Here is a 26,976-nt window from a genome sequence, read left to right as displayed (position 1 = left end):
TGACTACTATCGATAAACACACTAACCAGCCTGTAGCCACCAGGTGGAGCTCATGTGTTGCTACTCAAAGTAAACTCTCTCTTTCTAAAATGTGGAAAGTAGCAACAGACTTGACAAAATGAGTAGAAAATACCAAACTTGACCTTAAACCACTAACCAACTCCACCCTCAACACATCAAACCCCAAGACTCCACAAAGTCTTATGGGAACCATGCCCCTGACCTCCAAGCCCCATTTTGAGCACAGAACTTTCGTGCTCCAGCTCTGAACAACCTTCCCCACCCCTTTCCTAGGGCTTTGGGGAGTTAGGTAATGCAACATTTAATGTGCTACACGTTTGAATACACTTTGGATGAAGACAGGCAAAAGCTGGGTGTGCAAATTAGAGCTGAATTTTGCCTCACAGAAATGAATTAACATTTATCAGGTGTCTTTCTCAGCCATAGGACATCTCAAAATGCGTCACAACCAATGAAGTGTTTATCTATATTGCAGTCTAGAAAGAAAAGCAGCCAAATTGTGCACAGCAGGATCAGTCAAACAACAATGTAACATCAACCAAAATAGGACACTTAATGAGGATAGTTGAGGTCAACTCTTGTTTCAATAGTGCTGTGGAACTTTATACAGAAAGGAGGGCAAACGAGGCCTCAGTTTAATACCAAATGTTTACACAGTCAACGGTACAACACATAATGGATTACTGCGATTTTTGTGCTCAAGCATCTAGAATGGGACTCAAATTGGTTTAAAATACTATTATGTGAATGAGTCGTGAATAACTTTCTTTCAAAGGTCAGCCTGTACACAATCAGCAAAGAAAATATACAGGTGGAAATAAAGCACAGCTGAATTGTAAACAGAATCAGGAAAACACTTCATACCTCAAATTGTTCTGCATGGCGGGCAGTGAGGAGCAGTGTCTGGTAATACAGCAGGATATTGATAGGCTGGTTGATTGGGCAGATACATGGCAAATGGAGTTTAATCCGGATAAATGTGAGGTGATGCATTTTGGCCAGGATAATGTAGGGGGAAGTTATATGATAAAGGGTAAGCCCGTAAGGAGTATAGAGTCGCAGCGAGACCTGGGGGTGCAAGTGCACAAGTCTTTGAAGGTGGCAGTACAAGTGGAGAGTGTGGTGAAGAAAGCCTATGGTATGTTAGCTTTTATAGGAAGGGGTATAGAATATAAGAGCTGGAGTCTAATGTTGCAGTTGTACAGAACGTTGGTTCGGCCGCATTTGGAGTACTGCACACAGTTCTGGTTGCCTTACTACCGGAAGGACGAGGAGACTCTGGAGAGAGTGCAGAGGAGGTTTACCAGGATGTTGCCTGGTATGGAAGGATTGGTGTACGAGGAAAGATTGAAGAAATTGGGGCTCTTTTCCCTTGAAAGACACCGACTGAGGGGGGATCTAATAGAAGTATATAAGATTATGAAGGGTATAGATAGAGTAAACAGAGATAAGCTATTTCCTATAATACAGACACGTAGGACAAGGGGCCATGGACTTAAGGTGAGGGGGGAGTGGTACAACACAGATATTAGAGGGAGGTTTTTCACACAGAGGGTAGTGGGGGTATGGAATGCTCTGCCAAGTAAGGTGGTGGAGGCAAACACGCTAGAGTCCTTTAAGAGTAACTTAGACAGGCACATGACTGAGTTGGAGATGGGTGGATATAGGAGAACCTTTTAAATAAGGGTCATTAGCATTGGGGCGTCCCTGGTAATGTAAATGGGTATAGTATGATAATAATGTTTTTTCTCTTTTCATTCACAGGTTTTAAGTCAGTCCACCTCGTGTCCAACGAGGGGCATACACGCGATAGGTCGTACTGGGGCTGCTCTTGGTTGTTCGAGATTGGCCTAGTGCTTCATGTCGTTAGTGTGTGCTTAAACTGGACAAGATACTGGGCAAGATGACAGCTCAGTGACTATCGCTGATTGCTGTGCAGACACATGGATTTGGGCCGGTGTCTGTGGGAGTTTGCGCATTCTCCCCGTGCTTGCGTGGGTTTTCTCCGGGTGCTCCGGTTTCCTCCCACACCCCAAAGATGTGCTGTTAGGCTGATTGGCAGGAATAAATTGTCCCTAAATCAGTTTCCCTCAATCTGGATGGCCATAAAACATTAGATAGGGGTCATGGGTAGAGAGGTGGACTGGTGGTGTTGAGATGGCGGCGCGGGCTCGTTGGGCCGAAGGGCCTGTTTCCCGGGCTGATTTTGTTCTTTATGTCGATATTAAATGATTTACAAAGTGACATAAAACAGCGTAAGTTAATGGATAAAGTTAGAAAAGAGAATTCAGTGTGGCCAAATGTGAAATCTTTCACCAGACTCTTAATGGCAAATGGCTAGCAACTAAAGCAAAATTAATTGAAGTCCATGCACATCAAACAATGAACAGTTAGTGACTATGGTTAAAAGAATGTCAGCCTTCATGTCAAGGGGTTGGAAGTCATGCTTTAGTTTTATGGATCTGTGGTGAGACCCCGCCTCGAGTAACTGCATTCAATTCTGGGCATCGCACCTCAGTAAGAAGTCTCATAACAGCAGGTTAAAGTCTAATAGGTTTATTTGGTATTTAGCAAAAGCACTAGCTTTCGGGCCTCTGACCCTTCGTCAGGTAAGTGGAGAGTTCTGATCACAAACAGGGGATGTAAAGACACACACTCAGTTTACAGAATACTGATTACAATGCGACAGCACAGACTCACTGAGCAGAAACACGACAGCGCAGAGTCGCTGAGCAGAAACTGATAGCCAAGTTCCGCACACATGCGGATGGCCTCAACCGGGATCTTGGGTTCATGTCAGACTATTTGTAATCCCCATGACTTGCCTGGGCATGCAAAATCTCACTTACTGTCCTGTCTGGAGGCAATACACATCTCTTTAACCTATGCTTAATGCTATCCCCACTCACGTTGTCTGCACCTTTAAAACTTGATTAGCTGTAAAAACTTGCATTCTAATCAGTTTTCTGCAAACTGAGTGTGTGTCTTTACATCTCTATTTGTGATCAGAACTCTCCATTCATCTGATGAAGGGTCAGAGGCCCGAAAGCTAGTGGTTTTTGCTACCAAATAAACCTGTTGGACTTTAACCTGGTATTGAGAGAATTCTTACTGTGTTTACCCCAGTCCAATGCCGGCATGTCCACATCATCGCATCTCACACAGGAGATATCTTAGAGGGAGGAAGTGCAGATTCACCGAAATAATCCTGAGGTCAAAAGGATTAAATTATAGGGATAGGTTGTATAAATATGGCTTGTACTCCACTCTGTTTAAAAAGCTCCGGACTGATTTAGATGTTAGGCGTTTAAGATGAGTAAGTGTCTGTTATGGTCAATGAAGGGAAACTATTTCCTCCGGTGGGGGAAACAAGAACAAGGGTCAGAATGTTGAAATGATCACTGGGAAGCTCAGCAGCAAAATCTAAAGCATTGTTTTCACAGAAAGGGGAGTGAAAACTTGGAGCTAAAGTTTGAGACCAGTTGGGTCTGTTGGTTTGTATTGATCTTTTAAATACTGCACCAGACACCTTAATAGATATTTGCTGCAGTTGGGGAAACAGAGTACAGATCAGGCAGAGTTGAATATTTGAGCAGTCTCAAGGGGCTGAATGGCCTCTTCCTCTTCCTCTATTTCAGTCTAATTTCGAAATTAAAGGGCATTGATGAATGTTCCAATTCAGAAGGCAATATTCAATGGATGCAGCACATTAAGAACTGGTTAGAGCTGCAAGGGTAGCTGTGTAATCCCATAATCACATTCAAACTAGTTGGTGGAATCGACTCTGAAGCAAGTTAGGATGGAAATGAATGATGTCATACATCAATGAGAATAGATTAGAGACAGGTTCTGTGTATTATGCTTCCATTCTGCACTGATCAGGGGCTGCTAGTTACAAAGGATCTTTTATTGGGTTCAAACCCTGAGCTTGGAACTCTGAGGCAGAGTTATTACTGACTTGGGGGGACTGCAAGGAACAAAACTGGACCTAACCTTTGGGTTATGAAATTGTGTTATCCTGGAAGGTACGAACAGCCCCACTGCTTCCACCCCTCTCTACCCCATACTAAAAAGTGGCAGTCTCAGATGGCAGGCAGTGATATCAGGAATCCTTCTCCCCTTATACAATGTAATTAGCTGTCATGTTAACTTGGTAAAAAGTCTGACAACACCAGGTTTTAGTCCAACCGATTTATTTGATAATAAATCGGTTGGACTAAAACCTGGTGTTGTCAGACTTTTTACTGTGTTTACGTCAGTCCAACGCCGGCATACCCACATCATGTTAACTTGGGCCAGATTCTCTGACCTCGCCTGCAGCTAGGATTCTCCAGTCTCACTGCAGTGAATGGAGATTGGGCTGAGTGCCAAATGTTCTATTCCCACGGACAGTGGCAGCAGGGCATGAATGGCCAGAGAATTCCAACCTCTGTTTCTCCCTCCATGATGTTGCCAGACCTGTTGAATACTTCCAGCATTTTCACTTTGTATTACAAATTAATTAAAATTCCATTCATGGTCAGAGATTCAGTGACTGTTTAGGCAATGGTTAAATATGCTGTGCATTAACTGGGCACTGCATTCATTGCACACATCAGCAAGATATTCAACCACAGGCGCAGTCAAAGCACAACCTGACATTATCCTCATCTGTAATTCAAGCAGAAGTCATTTTTTTAAAATTATTCACAAGATATGGGAGCATCATTGGCAAAACTAACATTTGTTGCCCATCCCTAATTGTACTTGAAACAATTGAATGGTTTTGCTAGGCCATTTCAGAGTAAACCACATTCTGCGGGGCGGCATGGTAGCACAGTTGCTAGCACTGCTGCTTCACAGCTCCAGGGTCCTGGGTTCGATTCCTGGCTCGGGTCACTGTCTGTGTGGAGTTTGCACATTCTCCTCGTGTCTGCATGGGTTTCCTCCGGGTGCTCCGGTTTCCTCCCACAGTCCAAAGATGTGCAGATTGGGTTGATTGGCCATGCTAAGAAATTGCCCCTTAGTGTCCAGGGATGTGTAGGTTAGAGGGATTAGTGGGTATAATATGTAGGGATATGGGGGTAGGGCCTGGGTGGGATTGTGTTCAGTACAGACTCAATGGGCCGCAGGGCCTCTTTCTGCACTGTAGGGTTCTAGGATTCCTTTGGGACTGGAGTCACATGAAGGCCAGACTGGCTAAGTTTGGTATGTTTCCTCCCCTGAACTAGATGGCTTTACAGCACAATAGCTACCCGGTCAACATTATTAAGACTGGTCTTTTATTCCAGATACATATATTTACAGAACTGAATTTAAGATCCGCTGTCACCAGGATGGGATATGAATTCAAATTTTCCAGAGTATTAGTCCAGGCTTCTGCATCACTAATCTTGTAACTTTTCCATTCTGCTACTTATTCAATATTTGACATTGTAACATCTGCAGTATTTTGCTTTTATTTCAATATTTGAGCTAGCAAGGGCAACAAAAGATTGGCTTCCCCCCAACTGAGATCAGCCAGCTCATGACAAACTAAAGCTTAGTGTCACAAGGAGGCTTACATTAACACTGCAATTAAGTTACTGAGAAAATCGCCTAGTTGCCACACTGCAGCACCTGTTTGGGCACACTGAGGAAGAACTTAGCATGGACAATGCACCTAACCAGCATGTCTTTCAGACTGTGGGAGCAAACCCATGTAGACACGGAGAGAACATGCAGACTCTGCACAGACAGTGACCAAAATTGGGAATTGAACCCAGATCGCTGGCACTGTGAGGCAGTTGTGCTAACCACTGTGCCACCGTGCCACCCAGATGATGTCAGTCTGGAACTCCACGTTACAAAAAAGCCCAGAGGATACCTCAGACAGCTCTATTCTGGGACTTTGTTCTTGGAGTGTAGGAAGCTGAGGGGTGATCTTATAGAGGTCTATATAATAATGAGGGGCATAGATCAGCTAGTCAATATCAATTCGCAAAGGAAGGGAAGTCTAAACTAGAGGGCATAGGTTTAAGGTGAGAGGGAGAGAGGGAAGAGATACAAAAGGATCCAGACGGGTTATTTTTTAGCACAGAGGGTGGTGTCTGGAAAAAGCTGCCAGAGGTAGGAGTAGAAGCATGTATAATTTTGTCTTTAAAAGGTGTTTAGACATTTACATGGGTAAGATGGGTAGAGAGGGATATGAGCCAAATGCGGGCAATTGGGACTAGCTTAGGGGTTTAAAAAATGGTGGGCATGGACAATTTGGGCCGAAGGGGCTGTTTCAGGCGCCCCTTGCTCTGCAGATCAAATGATGCAAGTTGAAAGAGAATGCAGGAACAGATGGACATACATCAATCCTTCAAGGTAGCAGAACATGTTGGGAAGGCTGGTCAAATAAGATCCTTGGTTTTGTTACTAGAGATGTGTACAACAGCCAGGAAATTATGCTAAATCTATACAGAAAAGTAGTTTAGCCTCAGTTGGTGTACTATAATCAATTCTGGCCACTGCACTATAGAAAGAATTCCAAAATAATGGAGAAGGCAGAGTGAAGATTTATTAGAATAATACCAGGAATGAGGGACTTTTGAGAGAAGCTAAAGAAGATTTGTTTCCTTAGACCAGGAGGAAAGATGTGATAGGTGCTTTGAAAGAGCAAATAACTCTTTCCACTATTAGAAGGGTGAATAACCAGGGGATACCATTTGAATGCAATTGAAAAAGGAACAGAGATAACATGCAGAAATCTTAATTTCTTTTATACCCTGGGTTGTGGCAATCTGGAACACTTTGCCTGAATGTGTGGTAGAAGCCGATTCAATATTAACTTTCAAAAGGACGTTAGATCCAACGCTTGATAAGGGAATATTTTGCAGCGTCCTGGGCAAAGAGTAGGGCAGTGTGAGTGCATGACTAATTAGATGGCTCTTCTAAAGAGCTAGTTACAGGCAGTATGGGCTGCCCGGCTTTCTTCTGTGCTGTATGATTCGATGAGAATGACCACAGTCTGAATGGACAGGACTCAGGGAACAATTGGCGTTGTTCTGTGAAGAGTTGAGATTCAATGGAGCTCTGTTAAGTAGCGTAAACAATGCTCAGCGAGAGGAAGGCGGCTGATTCTGAACTCTAACCTTCAACAAAGGGATCATTCAGCACTAGCCAGGACAGCAGCTCCCATTCAACACTTGGCAAGAGGAGAAACAGCAAATGAACAACATCACACTCAGTGCAGTGCCAGTCACCACCTCAGTCACAGAGCTGGGAGAGCGGTGGAGACACGGAAATTCTCCGTTTTCAAGCACTGGACCTGCTTTCATCTCCTCGATCTGATTCACCTGACCTATCCAACCCGCTGCACAATTACATCTGATTCCTCCTGAGGAGAGGGTTTCTTGGCAGGGGGTGGTCTTGCATGCCCTGGGTCACCTGTGCTACCTCACCAGTGTCTATTGCTTTGGCTAGACTCTGTACTGGCCTCAAAGCAACTTGACCAATGTCCCATGGCCCACGCACTATCCTCAACCAATGCCACCGTGGGCTGTGTGTGTGCATGTGTGTGTGTGTGTGTTGTGAGGGTGAGGGGGAGGAGTAGAATCTATTTTACAAGAGAGAGTGGAGAAAGGGATTCTGGTTGGTTGCCTTGCCCAGTTGTAGCTGCAGCCAATTGTATCCATTTGAATACTGAAGGCTAACTGCAGTTACACGGGGCACACTTGGAGCACTTTTGGACTCTTACCCAAAGAACAACACAAATGTCCTAGGAGCACAGCAGACATTCAATGTGGGTCAAATGAGTTGTTTTATGAGGGTAAGAATTTATAGTAAGCATTCATTTATGGATTCATTTATAGGCCAGTATTTATTGCCCATACCTAATTGCCCTTGAGAAGGTGTTGGTGAGCTTCCTATTGAACCACTGCAGTCCATGAGGTGTAGGTACATCCACAGTGCTGTTAGGAAGGGGTTCCAGGATTTTGACAGCAAAGAAACATTGATGTATTTCCGCTTCAGGATGATGTGACTTGCAGGGGAATTTGCATGTGATAGCATTCCCTTGCATCTGCTGCCCTTGTACTTGTAGATAGCAGAGATTGCAGGTGTGGAAATTGATGTTGAAGCAGCTTTGATGAGTTGCTGCAGTGCATCTTGTACATGTGATGTGGCAGCTATGTGTATCACTGTGGAGGGAAAGAACTTTTAATGAATGGGGTGCCAACCAAGAGGGCCATTTTGTCTTCCACGATGTTGAACATTGGGTATGTTAGAGCAGATAAAGCATCCAAATAAGTAAAGAATGCTTCATCGTACTCTGTATTAGAACAGACTTGGAGGGTTGGAAAGTGAGTTACTCACATAGAATTCCCAGTTTCGAGCTGCTCTTGAAAATTCAGCATTTCTATAACTAGTCCAGTTAAATTTCTATTAATGGTGACCCCAAGATGTTGATAGTGGTTGATTCAGTGATTGTAATTCTACAGTGTATCAAAGGGACATTGGGTCTGCTCATTGTATGGCATTCATATGGCACGGTTATGATGCTCACAAAGGCCATGGAGAGTCACTAATAGATCTCCCTGTGAACTTTGTGGAGTAGGACGTTCCTTATTGAGCAAGCTGAGGTTCACCCAATGAGAAGCAGCCAGCGGGAGTTTTTAAACCTGCTGCTCAACTTGGATTGATGTTGTAGGCCCCCAGGTGTAGATTGTCTGACACTGAGCTGCGAATGTGGCTTTTCTCTTGGTACACAATAAAGGGTGTTTGGTGATGGGAAACTGGCATTTCGCTGAATTTCTACATTGGCTCCAAGATTTTTTTTCCTCTATCTCTCTCCAGACAACCTCCATAAGCCAATAAACTTCTCCTGTAAGAAACAAAAAATGCCTCCTTTCAGGAAACTTGAACTTTATGATTCCAATGGGGAAGACTGGGCCCACTGTACAGACTGCATGTTATTTTTTCTGTGCTAACAACATCGAAGGAGATGAAAAACAAAAAGTGATATTGTTGATAGCATGGCCTCAACTTTGAATGTGATAAAAGCTGAACCTATGTGGATGTCCTGACTCAAAGTTTTAATGACCTGGTTAGACCTCTGTGACCTGAAGCCCTCTGTAATCCTCCAGAGATATTGTTTCAACACGGCTGGGTGAACTGGAAAATCTGTCACTGAGATTTTGGTTAGGATGTGGAAATTGGAAGAACATTGTGAATTCGGACTACCCCTTAATGAAACGTTGCAAGATTGATATGTGGCACAAATGAGAATGCAGAAAAAGAGGTTCAGGCAGTACAGAGGGCATCAAGCAGCAATATCCTCCAACTAGGGGGAGGAACCTCATATAATCAGGCCCCAATGGAGAGTGCTTGTGTCAGTCAGGTGCTAAAGGGATCTTTTGATGTAAAAACCCTAACGTCACCATCAGACAGTCAAGGAAAAGCAATAACAACCTCAAGAATATGAAAGAATATGTGCCAGAAAGATGCAGTTGCCAAACAACAAATTAATGCAAGCACATCAAAAGACACAGCCACAGCGACCTTTCAAGAACAGGCAAAATATATGCTGCCTAGGAAGAAAGCCAAGGCTGGTACCTGAGTGTTCCAGAGACAGAGGAATTATAACTGAATCATATTGTAACAACAAAAGTTACCCCAATAATGGTAGAAATACTGGCAAACAGCCATCACTTGAAGAAGGCGGAGGACACAGGAATTGCAGTCTCCATTGTCAGAGAAAAGCTTCTTTTCCAATCTGGCACCCAATTCCTGAGGTTGGAAGATACGAAAGCCAGGATGGCCACCAACATGGGGGAACTTTACAAATAAAAGGTATCACATTAGCCCCAGTGACTTATAGACAGCAATCAATTCGACTCCCACTCATTCTTGTACAGGGGCATGGACCAAGCCTCATGGGGAGAAACTGGCTCCAGCAGATTTGGTTCAACTGGTTGGGAGATCTTCAAGCCAGGCATGGTGGAACTGTAAGAAACTATCAGTAGACACGCTGATGATTTTCAAGAAGATCTGGCAAAATGAAAGAGGCCAAGCCCAAGACCTATGTTGACTTTAATGCTACACATAGGTATTTTAAAGCAAGTCCAGTCATATACCCCATACTGGAGAGGGTGGAAACTGAACTAGGGCACCTTGAAAGTTTAGATAAAATAAGACCCGTGAGATTTGCAGAATGGGTCACACCCATAGTGCCTGATCCTAAGCCCGACAAGTCAGTTTGTCTTAGTATTATAAGCTAACAGTCAATCAGGTCTCCAAACTTGATAGATACCCCATAGCCCAAATCGAAGATCTGTATACCAACAGGCGGCAAGGTATTCTCCAAGTTGGACATCAGCCATGCCCATCTTCAGCTTGAACTGGACAAGTCTTCATGGAAATGTGTGACAATCAACATGCAAAAGGAACTCTACAACTGTACTCATTTGCATTTTGGGGTGTCGTCAGCATGCGTCATTTTCCAAAGAGTTATGGAGAACATTTCTATTCTAAACATCCTCCAAGGGCTACCCAAGGTAGCAGCATACTTAGATGAGTAAGTAAGTAAGCTCTCCTTGTTCATGGGAGCTTCAGAACAGGAACACCCAGGCAATTTAGAAGTCTTGCAGCAATTTACCAGTGTGGGAGTTTGCTTGAAGAGGCTGATGTAACATATTTAGGCTACCAAGTAGATGGCAAGGAGTTACATCCAGTAGAGGATGAGGTAAAGGTCACCAAGGAAGCACCAACCCCAAGGAACACCATGGGGTTGCAGTCCTTCTTGGTATTAGTAAATTGTGGAAATCTTATCCCAAACTTGGCTTCCATCCTGTCCCCCTTTGATGCCCTGCTACAAAAATACCAGAAATAGTCTTGGGAAGCTCCGCAGGCAGAGGCTTTTTAACCTACTGGCCTATTTTTAACCTAGGAAAGAACTTCTATTAACTGGTGACACTTCCCTAAATGAGTTTGGGTCAGTGCTGTCACATTACTTCAAAGGTGGGACAGAAAAGCCCGTTGCATATGCCCCCAGAATCATTTTGGACATGGAGTGATAATATTCTCAGATTGACAAAGGATTGATGGTCCTTTGTTATAGAAAAGTTGATTCTTTGTTATAGTTATCAACCATAGAGTCTTTTCAAAAAAAGGACAAAGCAATCCCTTCAATTGCCTGCTCAGATACAGCAATGGGCCTTGTTTTTGATGCCAAATATCTTTTAGAACACCATCCTGGAATCCGCATAGTCAATGCTGATGCATTGAGTCACCTCCCATTGCCCACAAGTTGGCTCCTTCACCAGCAGTAGATGAGTCTGAATTTTTGGGAGACTTTGCCAGTGTCAGCAAGACAGGTTGAAGCCTAGACCCAAAAAGATCCAACCTTATTCAAAATAAGCATATGATCCGATGCAATGAATTCCAAGAATGACCCTTAGAAGAAATTAAATCCTATCTCATTAAGGAAGATGAACTTCATATTGAGAATGGGATCATTCTTTGATGGTCCCGAATAATTGTTCCACCCCCCAGAACAATGTCCAATATTAACACAACTACATAATGGCCACTCAGGAGTATCAAAAATGAAAATGCTGGCTAGGAGTTTGTTCTGGTGGCCCGATCACAAATCTGACACCACAGACTTGGTGAAGCGACATGACCTGTGCCAGGAAAATCGAAACCATCCTCCTTCAGCCTCCATTCCCTATGGGAGTGGACTGGCAGGCTACAGGTGCATGCACATGTGGACCTTGCAAGTCCCTTTCTGGATTTTATGTTTTTAATTATGGTGGACGCCAACTCTAAGTGGTTGGAGATGGACTGCATAAGCTCCACAACTTCTTAGGCTGCGATTGAGAAATTGCAGCAAAGCTTCAACACACACAAAATATCAGAAGTCCTTGCTTCTGATAATGGCACGACCTTTATTAGCAGTGATTTCCAAAACTTTGCGCTCTCCAGTAGTATCTGGCATTTTTGGACTATCACTCATCATCAAATGCAGTGGCAGAATGGGCAGTTAAAACCTTCCAAAATGGCATGAAGAAACAATCAGCGGCATCCATGGATTTTGGTTCGATTACAGGATCACACAACAACAACAGATGTTGACCCAATGGAGCTATTGATGGGATGATGGCTGTGACTTACAGCTAGACAATCTACACCCCAGGAACTACAACATCCATCCACATAAAGCAGCAGGTTTAATAACTCTGCTGACTGCTTCTCATTGGGTGAAATGTACCAGATTAAGCTTGCTATTTCCAAAATTCGCAGGGAGGGCAAAGTCACAACAAGAAAACCAAAAAAGGAAATTATGATTCTACAAGGACAGAAAGAACTTTCACAATGGGTGATCTGACTCACATGGGAAATTTCAAGGATGGTCCTAAATGGGTCCCTGGGGTCATTGTGGAGAAAATTGGACCAGGATCTTGCAAGGCCAATGGACTATCTCAGTGCCCAGGAGTCTATACTCAAGCAAGCCTCACTACCAGCCATGGAGATAGCCACTGCCAGTGAGTGTCAGCCCTCGGCTCGAAGCCCTCCAGATTGTGTAAGTTTGGACTCCGAGATGGAGGCTGTGGGCCTCCGGGCTAAACCAGAACTAAGGAGGAACCCATATCCATAACCCTGCGATGCTCCCTCCAGAAACGAAGGTCCCCTGTTCAGTTTATACTGCCTGACCCATCTCCGGACCTTAGACAACCACTAAATGGTGGAAAGAATCTTCTCACAGTGGGGGTTCTAGGTGAGACTCGGATCTAAAGGAGAGGGATGTTACGATGTTCACAAAGGCCACGGGAGATCATCGATAGATCTCCCCTTAAGCTTCATGGAGTATGAGCTTCCCTGAGCGAGCATAGGTTCACCCAATGAGAGGTTATTAAACCTGTTGCTCTACGTAGATGGGTGTTGTAGTTCCCGGGGTATAGATTGTCTAGCCGTAAGTCACAGTCATGGCTCTTCTCTTTGGCGCACAATAAAGGGTGTTTGGTGTTAGGAAACTGCCGTCTGGCTGAATTACTACAGACACCAAAATTACCTGTCTATTGTTAGCCCAAGCCTGAATGTTAACTAGGTCTGTGGGCATAGATTGTACAGTGTTCAGTACCTCAAATACTGAAACAATCATTAGTGGCCATCCCCACTCCTGACCTTATGATAGAAAGAAGGTCATTGCAGCAGCTGAAGCTGGTTGGGCCTTGGATACTACCTTGTTGAACTCCTGCAATGATGTCTTGGGCTATTGCTTGCTTGGATTAGGCTTATATTTCCTAGAGTTCAGAAAAACAAGAGGCGATCTAATCAATCCATGAAATTCTGAAGGGGATTGACAGGGTAGTTGTGGAGGGAAATGTTTTTCCTAGCTGGCAAATGTAGAACATCAGGTCACTGACTCAGAGTAAGGGGAGAGCAATTCAGGACAGAGATTAAATCAAATTTCTTCACTCCAAGGGTATGGATCTTTGTAATTCTCTACCCCTAAGAGTTGGGAAGGCTGAGCTGCTTCAAGACAGAGGCTGATAGTTCTTCTACTAAGGGAATGAGGGGTTCTGGGATAATGCAGGAGGTCAAAGATCAGACACAATCTTGTTAAATGATGGAGCAGGTTCAAAAGGATGAATGATCTCCAGTTCTTATCTCTTATTTGCTGCTTGGCATTCATCATCCCTGTCTGATCAATCAATGTAACACAGGGAAAGATGAAACCAAAGTGTTACTGTCCTGGGTGGATCAGTGCTATTAAAGTAAGCTGCTATGGAGTAGGAGGCTGAGCTCAAAGGTTATTTATTGCTTTGGGTACAGCTCTGGCCAAGGGCTCTGCACGTGAAACCCTAACTGTTTAAGGAAATAATTGCATTGACCTAGTTTGTATTCCCTCGAATATCGATGGTCGAAAGGCAATCTGTTCAAAGCGTTTGAAAGCATTAAAGAGTCAGTTGGGAGTCAGTTGGACATTTGAAGACTAGTATTGATGGATTTTTCTTTGGGATGAATATGAAGGAATATGCAGCAAAGGCAAGGAAATAGAGTTGAGGTCCAGATTGACTTTATGCTGGATAATACACACTCCCAACAGCAGGCAGGTTAAACCCAATGGGTGTCTTGCCCACCACCCAACTGCCGACACTGCCCTACCTCAATTAAATGAGAGCTGTCACGTGTCTCTGGACCTATAGAGGCCTGAGGCCCAGGTTGCTGACCTAAAACATTGACTCCTTCTCTCCCCACAGAGGCAGCAGTTGTGTAGTGGTGTTGTCACTGGACAGGTAATCCAGAGACCCAGGGTAATGCTCTAGGAACCAGGGTTCAATCCCACCATAGCAGATGGTGAAATTTGAATTCAATAAAAATCTGAAATGAAAAGTTGAATGTTGTCTATGAAACCATTGTTGTCATTAAAAACCCATCTGGTTCACTAATGTCCTTTAGGGAAGGAAATCTGTTGCCCTTACATGGTCTGGACTACATGTGACTTCAGATCCACATCAATGCGGTTGACACTTAACTGCCCTCTGGAATGGTCTAGAAAGCCACTTAGTAAGAGGGCAATTAGGGCAGGGCAATAAATGTTGGCCCAGCTAATGACACCTACATCTTCTGAATGAGTAAAAAGGCCTGCTGAGTATTTCCAGCATTGTCACTTTTTAATTTCAGATTTCTGTAGTATTTGGTTTTTTTGTATTTTAGATCAAAATAAACTGGACAAATTTGGCAATGGGCAAAAGATCACTGGGAGGTATGCAAAATTAATTTAATGTGATCCAGTACCAGTTTATTTCTCTAAGAGGCAAGTGCTTTAATTATCAAAAAAAAGTCTTGGACACTAAGGCCCTTGGTAGCTCGTAAGACCGCACTCGAGACCAATGGGGAAAGCTGTTCTGTGAACCCTTGCCTGGCCCGATTTCAGGGTGGCCATGCTGGTAAAATCAGTGTCTAAAGTGGTAACAGAAAATTTAAAAAATAAACATTCATAAAGACAAAATCAAAAGAGCATTGGAAATGGGAAAGATACAGACAATCCAGCAAAGTGTGACTTAACTGATAATTATAACTCCAAAAGGGAATGTGTAAGGAAACTTGCCAGGAATACCAAAATCAAGAGAAAAATTGTTAGTTACATTCGCAGAAAGAGAATGATCAGGCACAATATGAACCCTTCAAAATTGATCAAAGCGATACTGCTACTGTAAAGAAGGAAAAGGCAGGCGCATTGAATAAATTGCAGTGAATGAAGAATTCAGCATGCCAGCATCCCAAGGAAACTCATACTGAATCAGGGTCAGGGGCTCATGAAAACCAACATAAGAAAAAGGTAATTAGCGATTAGTAACAAATACGATTCCTCACCAGCCACACACATCCCATAGAAATGACAAATCCTCAGGATCAGATGTTTCCCATCCCAGGATGTTAATGGAATTAGCTGCAGGTAAAATTATATTTTTCCAAAGTTCTCTCAGTTAGGACACCAAATTAAGAAGCAAAACTTCAAAGTCATAATCTCTGGATTATTCCTTGAGCCACATGTAAATTGGCGTAGGAGAAATCAGATTAGAGGGATAAATATGTGGCTCAAAGACACAAAGAGGTCAAAATGGATTTGGGTTCATGGGGCATTGGCACCAATACTGGGGAAAGTGGCATCTGTACCATTGGGACTGTCTATACCTGAGCCATACTGGAGCCACATAACTAGGGAAATAAGGGTTCTTAAGTAAAGAGGCAAGGAGATAGGATAAATGAAAAAATAAAACAAAAAAGAAAGGTTTTATTATGGAAAATTAAAAACAGACTATGACAAGAAGGGACAGAGAGGATAAACCTAACAGTAAATCAACAGATGAAACTAGAAATTATAAAAAGAATAAAAGGATAAAACTTAAAGCTCTCTATCTGAATTCATGCAGCATTAGAAACAAAACAGATGAACTGACAGTGCACAAATAGACAAATAAGCACAATTTGATAATCAATACTGAGACATGGTTGCAGGAAGACATGGATTTGGACCTGAATATTGAACAGTGTAGTATATTCAGCAAGGACAAAATACTAGGAAAAGGAAGAGGGTGGTTCTGTTAGTTAATGATGGTATTAGCAAAATAGAGGGGGATGATCGATGCTTACAAAACCAGGAAGTGAAACGGTTTGGTTAGAGGTGAGAAATAGTGAAAACAGGAAGTCACTTGTGGGATTCATATACAGGCTCTCTGATAGTAATCTCTTGGTAGGTTGGAGCATAAAGGAAGAAATAATTGGAGCTTGTCAGAAAGACACGCTAATTTTAATCTACATATAGACTAGAAAAATCAGGTGTCGAAGGTAGCCCAGATAAGGAGTTCAGAGAATGTTTCTGGGATAGTTTTCTTTTAGAACAACAAGTCCAGGTGCTAACCAGAAAGCAGGCTATACTATACCTGATACTGGCAATGAGATGGGATTAATTAATGATCTCATTGAACATGCTCTTAGGTAGCAGTGGCATAATATGATTGAACTTTACATTCAATTTGAGGGAGAGAGTAGTCGGCCCATGACAATATTTTTAAACTTACATAAGGGCAACTATAAGGACATGAAGGCACAGCTGGCTAATGTGAATTGGCAAATTATGTTAAGTCAATAGCAATGCCGTGGTAAATATTTGATGGATATTTTCAAAATGTACAGAAGATACATTCCAACAAGAAAGAAAAAGTCCAAGGAATGGACCACCATCCATGATTAACTAGGAAGGTTAAAGATAGTGTCAAACTTAAAGAAAAAGTTTATAATTGTGCAAGACAGGTGGAAGGTCAGAATTAAGATTGAACAGAGTACAAGAAACAGCAAAGGATGACTAAAAGATTAATAAGGAGGGCAAATGAGAGTATAAGAGAAAGATGGCCAGAAATATGAAAACTGATAGTAAGGATTTTATAAATGTTTTCAAAGGAAACAAGGTAAAAAAGTAAGTATTGGTCCTATAGAAATTGAGTCTGGACAAATGATAATGGAAACAAGGAGATAGCAGATGAATTGAACAGATATTTTGCTTCAATCTTCACAATAGAGGATACAAGTAACATCTCAGTAGTTAGCACTGCTGCCTCTTGGTGCCAGAGATATAGCAAAGCTACAAAAAGACATTGCTAGGTTAAGCAAGTGGGCAAAGATTTAGCAAATGGAATATAATGTAGGAAAATGCAAAATTTGTCCATTTTGGCAGGAAGAATAAAGGTAGCGTATTATACATACATAGAAATATAAAAAGAAAATAGGAGCAAGAATAGGCCATTCAGCCAACCCTTGAAGCATTTTCTGCCATTCATTATGTTCATGGTTGATCATCAAATTCAATATCCTGATCCCGGCTTCTCCCATATCTCTCGATCCTTTGGCCCTACGAGGCTATATTTAATTCTTTCTTGAAATCATGTAACATTTTAGTCTCAATTATTTTCTGTAGTAGTGAGTTCCATAGATTTACCACACCCTTGTTGAAGAAATTACTCCTCACCTCAGTCCTGAAAGGTTTCTCCTCCATCCTCCAACTGTGACCTCCAGTTCTGGCCTCCTCCACCATCTGGGACATTTTTTCTGAATCTATCCTGTCTAATCCTGATAGAATTTTATCAGTTTCTATGAGAACCTCTCTCACTTTTCTAAACTCCAATGGACATAATCCTAATCGACTTTGTCTCTTCTCATATGACAGTTCTGCCACCCCAGAAATAAGCTGGGTAAACCTTTTCTCTCGACTCCCTCTATAGCAAGACCATCCTTCCTCAGATAAGGACACAAAAACTGTACCTGAAACTCTAGGTGTGGCCTACCAACGCCCTATACAATTTAAATGGTGAGAGATTACTGAGATCTAAGATGCAGAGGGATCCGGGTGTCTTACTGTATGAATCACAAAGGGCTAGGGTGCAGGTACCAAAAGTAATTGGGAAATCTAATAGAATGTCATCATTCACTGTAAGTGGAATTAAATACAAGAATAGGGAGGTTATACTTCAGTTGTTCAGGGCACTAGTGAAACTACATCTGGAGTATTGTATACACTATTCAACACCTTATTCAAGGAAAGATATAAATTTGTTGGAAGCAGTTCAGAGAAGGTTTACCAGTCTAATACCAGGAATGGGCGTGTTGTCTTATGAGGAGAGGTAGAACAGGTTAGGCTTGTATATGCTGGAGTTTGGAAGAGTAATTAGTGACTTGATTGAAACATATAATAGCCTGAGGGGTCTGATATTGCCCATTTAAAATAGAGATGAGGAGAATTTGCTTTCTCTCAGAGGGTCATGGATGGAACTCTCTTCTTGAGAAGGCAGTGGAAGCAGAGTTTGAATATTTTTAAGGCAGAGGTGGATAGATTCTTAGTAAGCAAAGGAATAATAGGTTATCAAGAATAGGTGGAATATAGATCTGAGGTTGTTATCAAATCAGCTATGATTTTATTAAATAGTGGAGCAGGCTCAAGGGGCTGAATAGCCTACTCCTGCTCCTTGTCTGTATGTATGTTTGTATATGCATACAACACTGAGCCACATAAACAGATACCAAGACAGAAGGCCAGAGATGTGGGTTTTATGGGAAGAAAAGTGGGATAGAGTAGTGGAAGAGTTTAGGAAGGAAATTCCAGCTATTAGGGTCTTGGCAGCTGAAGGCACAAGCTGTTGGGGAAGTTGGGGGGGTGGAATTACATTGGTGGGGGGGCAAGAGAAGTCCTGAGGAGGCTGAAAACATTAATTTTAAAATTAAAGTACTGTTTTAACTGGGAGTTATCGTAGGTCAGCAAGCACGGGGTAACATGCAAATAGGACAGGGTGCTAGTGAGGAGATAGTTGGTATGTTGGATGACCTCAGGGTATTTAGATGGTAGAATGTGGGAGGCCGATCAGTTGAACCTAATGTTTGAACCCATTTACATGTTCTCCATCATTGAGAAATTCTAGTACAATCACCATAACATCTCTGCCATAATCATCAGCTGCTGAAACATATATTCATGCCATTGTTAATTCCAGTTGCTGTCCTCGTGTTCTCACGAACACACTCTCATTTTCCACAAACATCAGTTCACCAAAAGCCCTGCTGCCTATGTCCTAACTGACACTACATGTTGAATACCCAGCACCTCTGCGCTTGCTGGCCAGCACTGCCTCCCGCTCTAGCAACGATGTCTCCACCTCAGGTTTAAATCCCTCCATGGCCTTAGCACTCCCCAATCTCCTTCAGCCCTAGAATAAAGTTCACTCGAAGCTTTACGACTGCTCTGCAACCTGAAAGTGCCTGCACAAGCTCAGTCACACAAGTGCTAACTTAAAGGGGCCGTGCACTTAAATAAATTGCCCACCACACGAAAAATAGTTGGTATGTTGCCTAGAAGCCTCTGAGATCAATGAGTCGGTGCAAATTCAATGGGCTGAATGACCTCTTTCTGCATTGTAGGGATTCTACGAGTTGGCCAATTGAGCTAAAGAGTTGATAATTAGTAAATTGTACGAAGGAGATAATATCAAAAGATGTGATTCGTGACTGAGTAAAAATAATCAGTCAGGCAGAAGTTTTAAAATAGTAAGAGTTTCTATACATAATTTAAAAAGAGTCAACAACCAGCACCCCCTCTCCCTCTTCAATTTGAGTAAAAGATGCAAGATAATCTGAATTCTGGCCAACAGTTCAAAACCACAAATAAAAACAGAAAATGTTGGGAAAACCTCAGTATTTCTGGCAGCATTTATGGGCAGTTAATGTCTTGAGTCCAATGTGATTGCTTTTTAGAAGTTCAAAACCAGAAACTTATCAGCATGCTGGGAGCATATCAATAAATTCGATTCCCTTAACCTTCCTGAATAGAAGGTATTGTGGTGCAGTGTTCCTCCTCCAAGCCAGAAATACACCAGGACGTGAAGGCTAAGGAAGATGCGTTCATAATGTGGACAAACAGGTTAAGTTGCAAATCCTTCCAACATAGACCAATGGCAAGCAGTAAGAGTAGGAAAGTTTCCTGGTCACCTTGCAATGGAAAGAAAGTTGAAGCCTCGACCATTACTATCCATATTTCCAGACTATAACATGCCTGTAAAAATTCACGTTGTCACAGCAACCAAGATTCCACTCCTCTGTGTAACATAACATTGTAAAAAGTCTGACAACACCAGGTTTTAGTCCAACCTATTTATTTGATAATATACTCACAAGCTTTCGGGGTTAGCCCCTTCGTCAGGTGAATGGAGAGTTCTGGCCTCAGACAGAGCATATAAAGCACAGACAGTCTGTCTTTATATGTCTGTGCTTTATATGCTCTGTCTGAGGCCAGAACTCTCCATTCACCTGACGAAGGGGCTAACCCCGAAAGCTTGTGAGTATATTATCAAATAAATAGGTTGGACTAAAACCTGGTGTTGTCAGACTTTTTACTGTGTTTACGCCAGTCCAACGCCGGCATACCCACATCATAACATAACATCACCAACCCTTCCTGGAATGGTCATTTCAAAGAGCTTGCTCAATAGATCATTCAGATGTACACTCAATATATTATAAGCAGACAGAAAATATGCATCATCCAATTTCTTAACCTCTCTTGATCAACATCTGTGATGAGAGTCCTTGCCACAAACAATAAACAAAATGAGTTCAAACAAGGGACAGCAGCATAGAGGTAATGCACTGGGTTGTAATTCAGAACCTGAGACAAATTCACTGGAGACAGAGACCTAAGTTCAAACCTCAATTCCCACCATAGCTGGGGGGAATTTAAATTCAATTAAATATACCTGGAATAAAATGCCAGTTTCAGCCATGATGATCACGAACTTTTCAAATAGTCATTTAAAATAAAACATCCGGTTCTCTCAGACTAGCCAGGGAAGGAGTTATCCCATCCTTATCCATTCAGGGCCATTGATGATTCAACAACATGGCTGAGTCTTGACATCCTGTGAAACTGCTAAGCGAGCCACTTAGTCATCACTGACAATTAGAGATAAGCAATGCTGGCCTCGCTAGTGACTTATAAGTATGTTAATCTGATGTCCATCTAGAAGCACCCTCCTTTCCTGAGCTAGGTCTCCTGGATCAGAGTTGATCCCAGTATTCATTGTACAAACAGAAGGCTCCCGTACAAATCCTGGAATTTTGACACTGAACACTGAAAAATGGGTTTGTTCTAAATGGGATCTTCCAACGTCAGAACTTGTCACGAGATATTTGTTCTCTCGGATGGGTGCTTCCAAGTTCATTATCCCTGGGACCACCACCCCCCCTCAATTCAGGAAGAGAGGGTTTAAACAGATGTCGAGGCACTCTTAATATGAAATCCATTGAACAATACAATTACTTGATTCAGTTTGTTCAGTCAGAGTCACTTTACGTCATGGGAATAAAGAGAGAACAAAAATGGGAAGACAAAAGGGATAGTCTGAACCAAAACACCACTGAGAGTCTGACAAGTTCAGAACGAGTCCAAAACAGGCTCTGAAATTGAGCTCAACAAATTAATTCTCATTATTCTTCATCACCAATTAAAGACAAATAATTTCATTATAAATTTCATCAGCACAACACTCATTGAAACAACTCCACAGCTGCTCTGAAGAAAGCAGCCAGGAAAGTACCTGCTCTCAATCTGAGATATACGCTGAAGAGAATTAACATGTTTCAATGATCTGTGTTGTATGGAGATTCAGCTGTTTACAGTCTACCTTACTGAATTAGTTGGAGGGGCCAAGACAATCTGTCCAAAGTTCACAAAGCCAGGAATTAAGGCACAAAAAGGCTTCAAAGGAATTGACAGGCTAAGTGATGGTGCTGAAGATGGAATACAATGTGAGGAAATGCGAGGTTCTTCCCTTTGATAGGAAAAAATGAAAATCAGAATATTTGTTGTATGGGGGAAGAGATATTTGTTGATGTATAAAGTGATCTGGGTGTCACAAAACACAACATCCAGATGCAAGGGCAATAAAAATTTCAGTGAATGACAAAAGAATCAAATGTATTATGAGGAAAAAATGTTTATGCAGCAATTGTCTATGGTCTGAAATGCACAATCCATGAGTGTGGTGTTGGCAGATTCAATCAGACATGACGGGCTGAATGGAAACAGAAAATAAGACAAGGAGGCCATTCATTCTTTCGAGCCTGCTCCAGCATCCATCTAACTGATCATCTAATCATCTAACTCTTTAGCCAAGTTCCACCTTCTACCCATATCCTTTGATCCCTTCACCTCAAGTGCTATAACTAACTGCTCCTTGAAATCATTCAGTGTTTTGGCCTCAACTACGTTCTATGGTAGTGAATTCTAATCACTCTCTGGATGAAGAAATTTCTCTTCACCTCTGTCCTAAATGTCTACGCCCACAGACTGTGACCCCTGGTTGTGGGCGACTCCACCATTTGGAACATCCTCCTTGTATTTCTTGCCTAATCCTGTTAGAAATTTATAGGTTTCTATGAGATCCCTCTCATTCTTCTGAATTTCAATCCTGACAGACTCAATCTCTCCTCAGGTATCAGTCCTACCATTCCAGGAATCAATCAGGGAAATATTCTCTTCAGTCCCTCCATAACAAGAATATCCTTTCTCAAGGAAGGAGACCAAAACTGTCACAGTATTCCAGGTGTGGCCTCCCTAAGGGCCTGTATAATTGCAGCAAGACATCCCTGCTCCTGTATCCTCTTGCTACAAAGGCCAATATATCATTTGCCCTTTTTACTGCATTTGCATGTTTATCTTCAGTGATGAGGTGTCACTGCACATTCCCTTGATCTAATTTTTGGCCACTCGATCGTAATCTGCCTTCCTAGTTTTGTTACTAAAATGGATAACCTCACTTTTATCCATATTACCAATCTACCAATCATTTGCTCACTCACTCAACCTGAAATCAGACTGACAGATCTAGCCTCCTCCTGTGTAATAACCATTCAGTGATTTGAAGATCAGCCTTTATTGGAGGGGATTTGGCAGTGCCCATGCTCAAGTAAAAAAGTCTTGCCATAATTATATTGGGCTTTGGTGAGAACATGTCTGGAGAACTATATGCAAGTTTGACTTCCTCAGCAATGGAAAGATATGCCTCAAGAGAGGGTTCAACAAAAATTTGTTTTACTGATAGTTGTCCAATGATGAGACACTGAGTAAATCAGACCCATACTCTCTAGAGTTTATAATGAGAGGTGCTCTCATTGAAATACTACACCCTGACAAAGCTTGACAGAGTAGATACCAAGGGTTTCCTTTTCCCCCAGACCGGAAGTCTTGAGCAAGGAACCCCGGTCTCAGGTAGAGAGTTTGATTATCTAGTACTGAGACAAGAAGAAAGTTTTTCATTCAAAGATTGCAAATCTCTACCTCAGAGGGTTGTGGGTGCTCCATCACTGATTATATCCAATACAGAGGTCAACAGTTGATTGGCCTCTCAGAGATTCAATGGGTGTGGAAATTGAGCGAGAAGAAAATAAGTTTAGAAATCAGCTAGGATCCTGTTGAATGGTCAACCAGGCTCAAGGAGCCAAATGGTTTACTCCTGATGTTAAACTAAAACTTCTCCCACATAATCATGCATGATGGGTACTCTAATGGCACGGTGTCAGGATATATTAATGAGATAGTTTAATGCAAATATAAAATTCAGGGAACTTTTACTTAATCAGGATCTTGGAATAAATTAAACAGGAATGGAAAACAATGGACAGAATGAATGGGACCCAAAGGTGATAAGGGACATTGGCGGAGGGTGGGGTGGTTTAGAGGAACACAGTAGAGACAGTCTAATGGGATTGGATACCCCATTAACATTTTGAGGGATTGAAGGTTCCTGATGAGCTCACAATGCTGGTACCTCAGTTAAGGAAATGAATGTGAGGGGAGAGAAAGATTGGCTATGAAGCAGCTGTTAGAAAGCCCCACAATCCACAGCCCACGAAAATTTGACAATGTGCAGGAATGATCACCCAGTCAAGTGGAGCATTGGACCATAACCCTCAGTGACCACATCTACAAGAAACACAGAAATGTTCAAGAGCTGAGAAAAACAAAAATGGTCAGTAAAGCCAAGATTTGATTCAGTAAACAGTTATGTCACACTGAGAGACAAACCACATATATTTCAAATTCCATAACAAGGTGACATCAAATGAAACCAATCCCAAAACATCAGGAAATTCAAACATCCAGTGTTCCTCCTCTTAATCAACAAAACTAACTGGAACTAGGAAATACTAGTCAAATGTCACAGTGGCAATGTTAATTCTGGTGAAGTGTTGGGGTGGGGGTGGAAGTGTTGGGGTGGGGGTGAAAGTGTTGGGGTGGGGGTGAAAGTGTGGGGTGGGGGTCAAAGTGTTGGGGTGGGGGTCAAAGTGTTGGGGTGGGGGTCAAAGTGTTGGGGTGGGGGTCAAAGTGTTGGGGTGGGGGTCAAAGTGTTGGGGTGGGGGTCAAAGTGTTGGGGTGGGGGTCAAAGTGTTGGGGTGGGGGTCAAAGTGTTGGGGTGGGGATGGGGGAAACAGGCAGCTGAAAAATTTCAAGGAATAAGTCAAAGGAACACTAGAAAAATATATTGCATTCTCCATTGAGCAGAATAGTATGGAAAGAAGGGCTGGAGAGGACAGATCACGGAAGGGCTGGAAGAGAGATCGGGAAAGGGACAGATTGCAGACAGCGGGGAGGATGGAGAGCCCGGGGGAGCAGGGGGAACAGCGCCCGTGGTGGGGGGGCAGAGACCCCAGGGTAGGTAGTGGAGAGCGGCTGGGTTGTGGGGTGGGGAGCACCAGGGGTAGAGGGGAGTGTGCCAGCGGTAGGGAGGAAAATGTAGCCCTGGGGTAGGGGGTGAAAGTGCCTGGGGTAGTAAGGGAAAGCGCCCTGGGTAAGGGTGCAGAGCACTTGGGGGGGTGGGGGGGTGCTCGGGGAGGGGCGGAGCACCCGGGGAAGAGCGCAGAGCGCTTGGGGGGTGGGGGGGAGCGCTGGGGGGGGGGTAGATCAGGAAGGGGGTAAATCGGGGACGGGCGAGATTGGGGGGGGAGCAAATCGAAGGGCACAGATTGGAGGGGGCAGATTGGGAGGAAGATCAGGCAGGAGATCGGGGTGGGGGGGCAGTGCTCGGGGAAAGGGGCAGCACTCAGGGTAGGGGGAAGTGCCTGGGGTAGTGGGGAGAGTGCTGGTGGTGGCGGGTGGGGAGAGTGCCCGGGATAGGGGGTGGACAGCGCCCGGGTTTGTGGGTGGAGAGTGCCCGGGGGTGCGGGTGGAGAGCGCCCGGGGGTGAGCGCTTGGGAGGTGGAGAGCACTCGGGGAAGGGGGAGATCAGGGAAGGGGGAGATCACTCAGGAAGTGGGGAGGAGAGCGCTTGGGAAGAGATCAGGGAAGAGGGAGATCGTGGAGTGGGATATACAAAGAACAAAGAACAACCCAGTACGGGAAACAGGCCCTTTGGCCCAACGGGGAGGGGGGAAAATCAGGGGAGGGGGGAAAATCAGGGTAAGGGGGAAATCGTGGAGAGGAAATCAGGGAGGGGGATATTGGAGAGCGGAGGAGATCGGTGGGGAGATCGGGGAGAGGGATCAGGGGGTAGATCAGGGGAGGGGGGAAATCGGGGGGGGGAAATCAGGGGAGGGGGGAAATCAGGGGAGGGGGGAAATCAGGGGAGGGGGGAAATCAGGGGGGAATCAGGGGAGGGGGGAAATCAGGGGAGGGGGGAAATCAGGGGAGGGGGGAAATCAGGGGAGGGGGAAATCAGGGGAGGGGAGGGGGAAATCAGGGGAGGGGGGAAATCAGGGGAGGGGGGAAATCAGGGGAGGGGGGAAATCAGGGGGGAATCAGGGGAGGGGAGGGGGGAAATCAGGGGAGGGGGGAAATCAGGGGAGGGGGGAAATCAGGGGAGGGGGGAAATCAGGGGAGGGGGGAAATCAGGGGGAAATCAGGGGAGGGGGAAATCAGGGGAGGGGGGAAATCAGGGGGGAATCAGGGGAGGGGGGAAATCAGGGGAGGGGGGAAATCAGGGGAGGGGGGAAATCAGGGGAGGGGGAAATCAGGGGAGGGGGAAATCAGGGGAGGGGGGAAATCAGGGGAGGGGTGGAGATCGGGGGCATTGGTGGGATGGGGTCATGGGGGGCATGGAGAAAGAAAGGGTAGAGGGTACAAACTGGGGACAGATGGGGAAAATTGGGGAGCTGGAATTGGAGAGAAGGAGCCACTGTCCGGAGCCGGCAGTGTTCCTCAGTCACAAACTGGGCAAATCCCGGCTCCGCTATCGAGTGAACAAAACGCTCCCGGATTTCGGAGTAAGTGTGCGGGGAAAACACCTTCAATAGGTTTCAGCAGCGCCGCAGTTTGCCCCGAGAGTTTGAGCCCCAGTTACACTGTCTATAACACACACCGTTAGACTCTCTATAACACAGAGCTCTCACTCACCCATCTCCTGTGCTCTCTGCTCCAGACACACTCTGTGAAACTCTCAAACTGCCAGCTGCCGCTCGTTAAAACCTCTCAGTCCGACTCAGAGCACAGAAAACTCCTTAAAGTACCATTAAACAAAAGTTGACACGAAACAGCAATGAGTCCGCTCCTGCTCCAGCACCAGCTTAACTCGATATCAACACAACCCAAATGAAGTACAGTCCTGTACCAGCACAGCTTTGTACCAGCAGAATTCTGTACCAATAGAACCGTGCACCAGCAGAACCCGGTATCAGCACAGCCCTGTACCAGCAAAACCATGCACTCGCACAGTTATATACCAACACAACCCTATACCAGCACAGCCCTGTACCAACACATTCCTGTAAGAGTAAAATCATTGACCAGCACAGCTTTGTACCAGCAGAATCCTGCACTGACAGAACCTTGTAGCAGCAGAACTCTACCAGCACAGCCCTGTACTAGCATAGCCCTATACCAGCAGAACCCAATACCAGCAGAACCATGCACCAGCACAGCCTTGTATCAACAGAACCCTGTATCAGCACAGCCCTGTAACATCAGAACCA

The 26,976-nt window shown here is 43.9% G+C and overlaps 1 protein-coding gene across 2 annotated transcripts in view; it reads right to left on the bottom strand.

Annotated features, from left to right (window-relative positions):
• LOC145342097 (proteolipid protein DM alpha) overlaps positions 1-26,667 on the bottom strand; it is a 48,115-nt gene extending 21,448 nt beyond the window's left edge. Inside the window, exon 1 of one of the 2 annotated variants that reach the window (XM_080187313.1) lies at positions 26,402-26,667. In XM_080187313.1, coding sequence (XP_080043439.1) covers positions 26,402-26,405 — 4 coding nt within the window. In that variant the 5' untranslated portion in view covers positions 26,406-26,667. Of the gene's footprint in view, positions 1-20,768; positions 21,081-26,401 lie in introns of those variants that run through there. The other variant, XM_080187314.1, reaches the window with a different exon arrangement.
• Positions 26,668-26,976: the final 309 nt, after the last annotated feature.

This window comes from Carcharhinus amblyrhynchos, chromosome 4 (assembly GCF_965287045.1).
Source record: "Carcharhinus amblyrhynchos chromosome 4, sCarAmb.v2.hapA, whole genome shotgun sequence".
In the NCBI taxonomy this organism is placed as follows: domain Eukaryota; kingdom Metazoa; phylum Chordata; class Chondrichthyes; order Carcharhiniformes; family Carcharhinidae; genus Carcharhinus; species Carcharhinus amblyrhynchos.
Note: the sequence above shows the minus strand (reverse complement) of the source record. Positions and strands in the feature narration are given on the sequence as shown.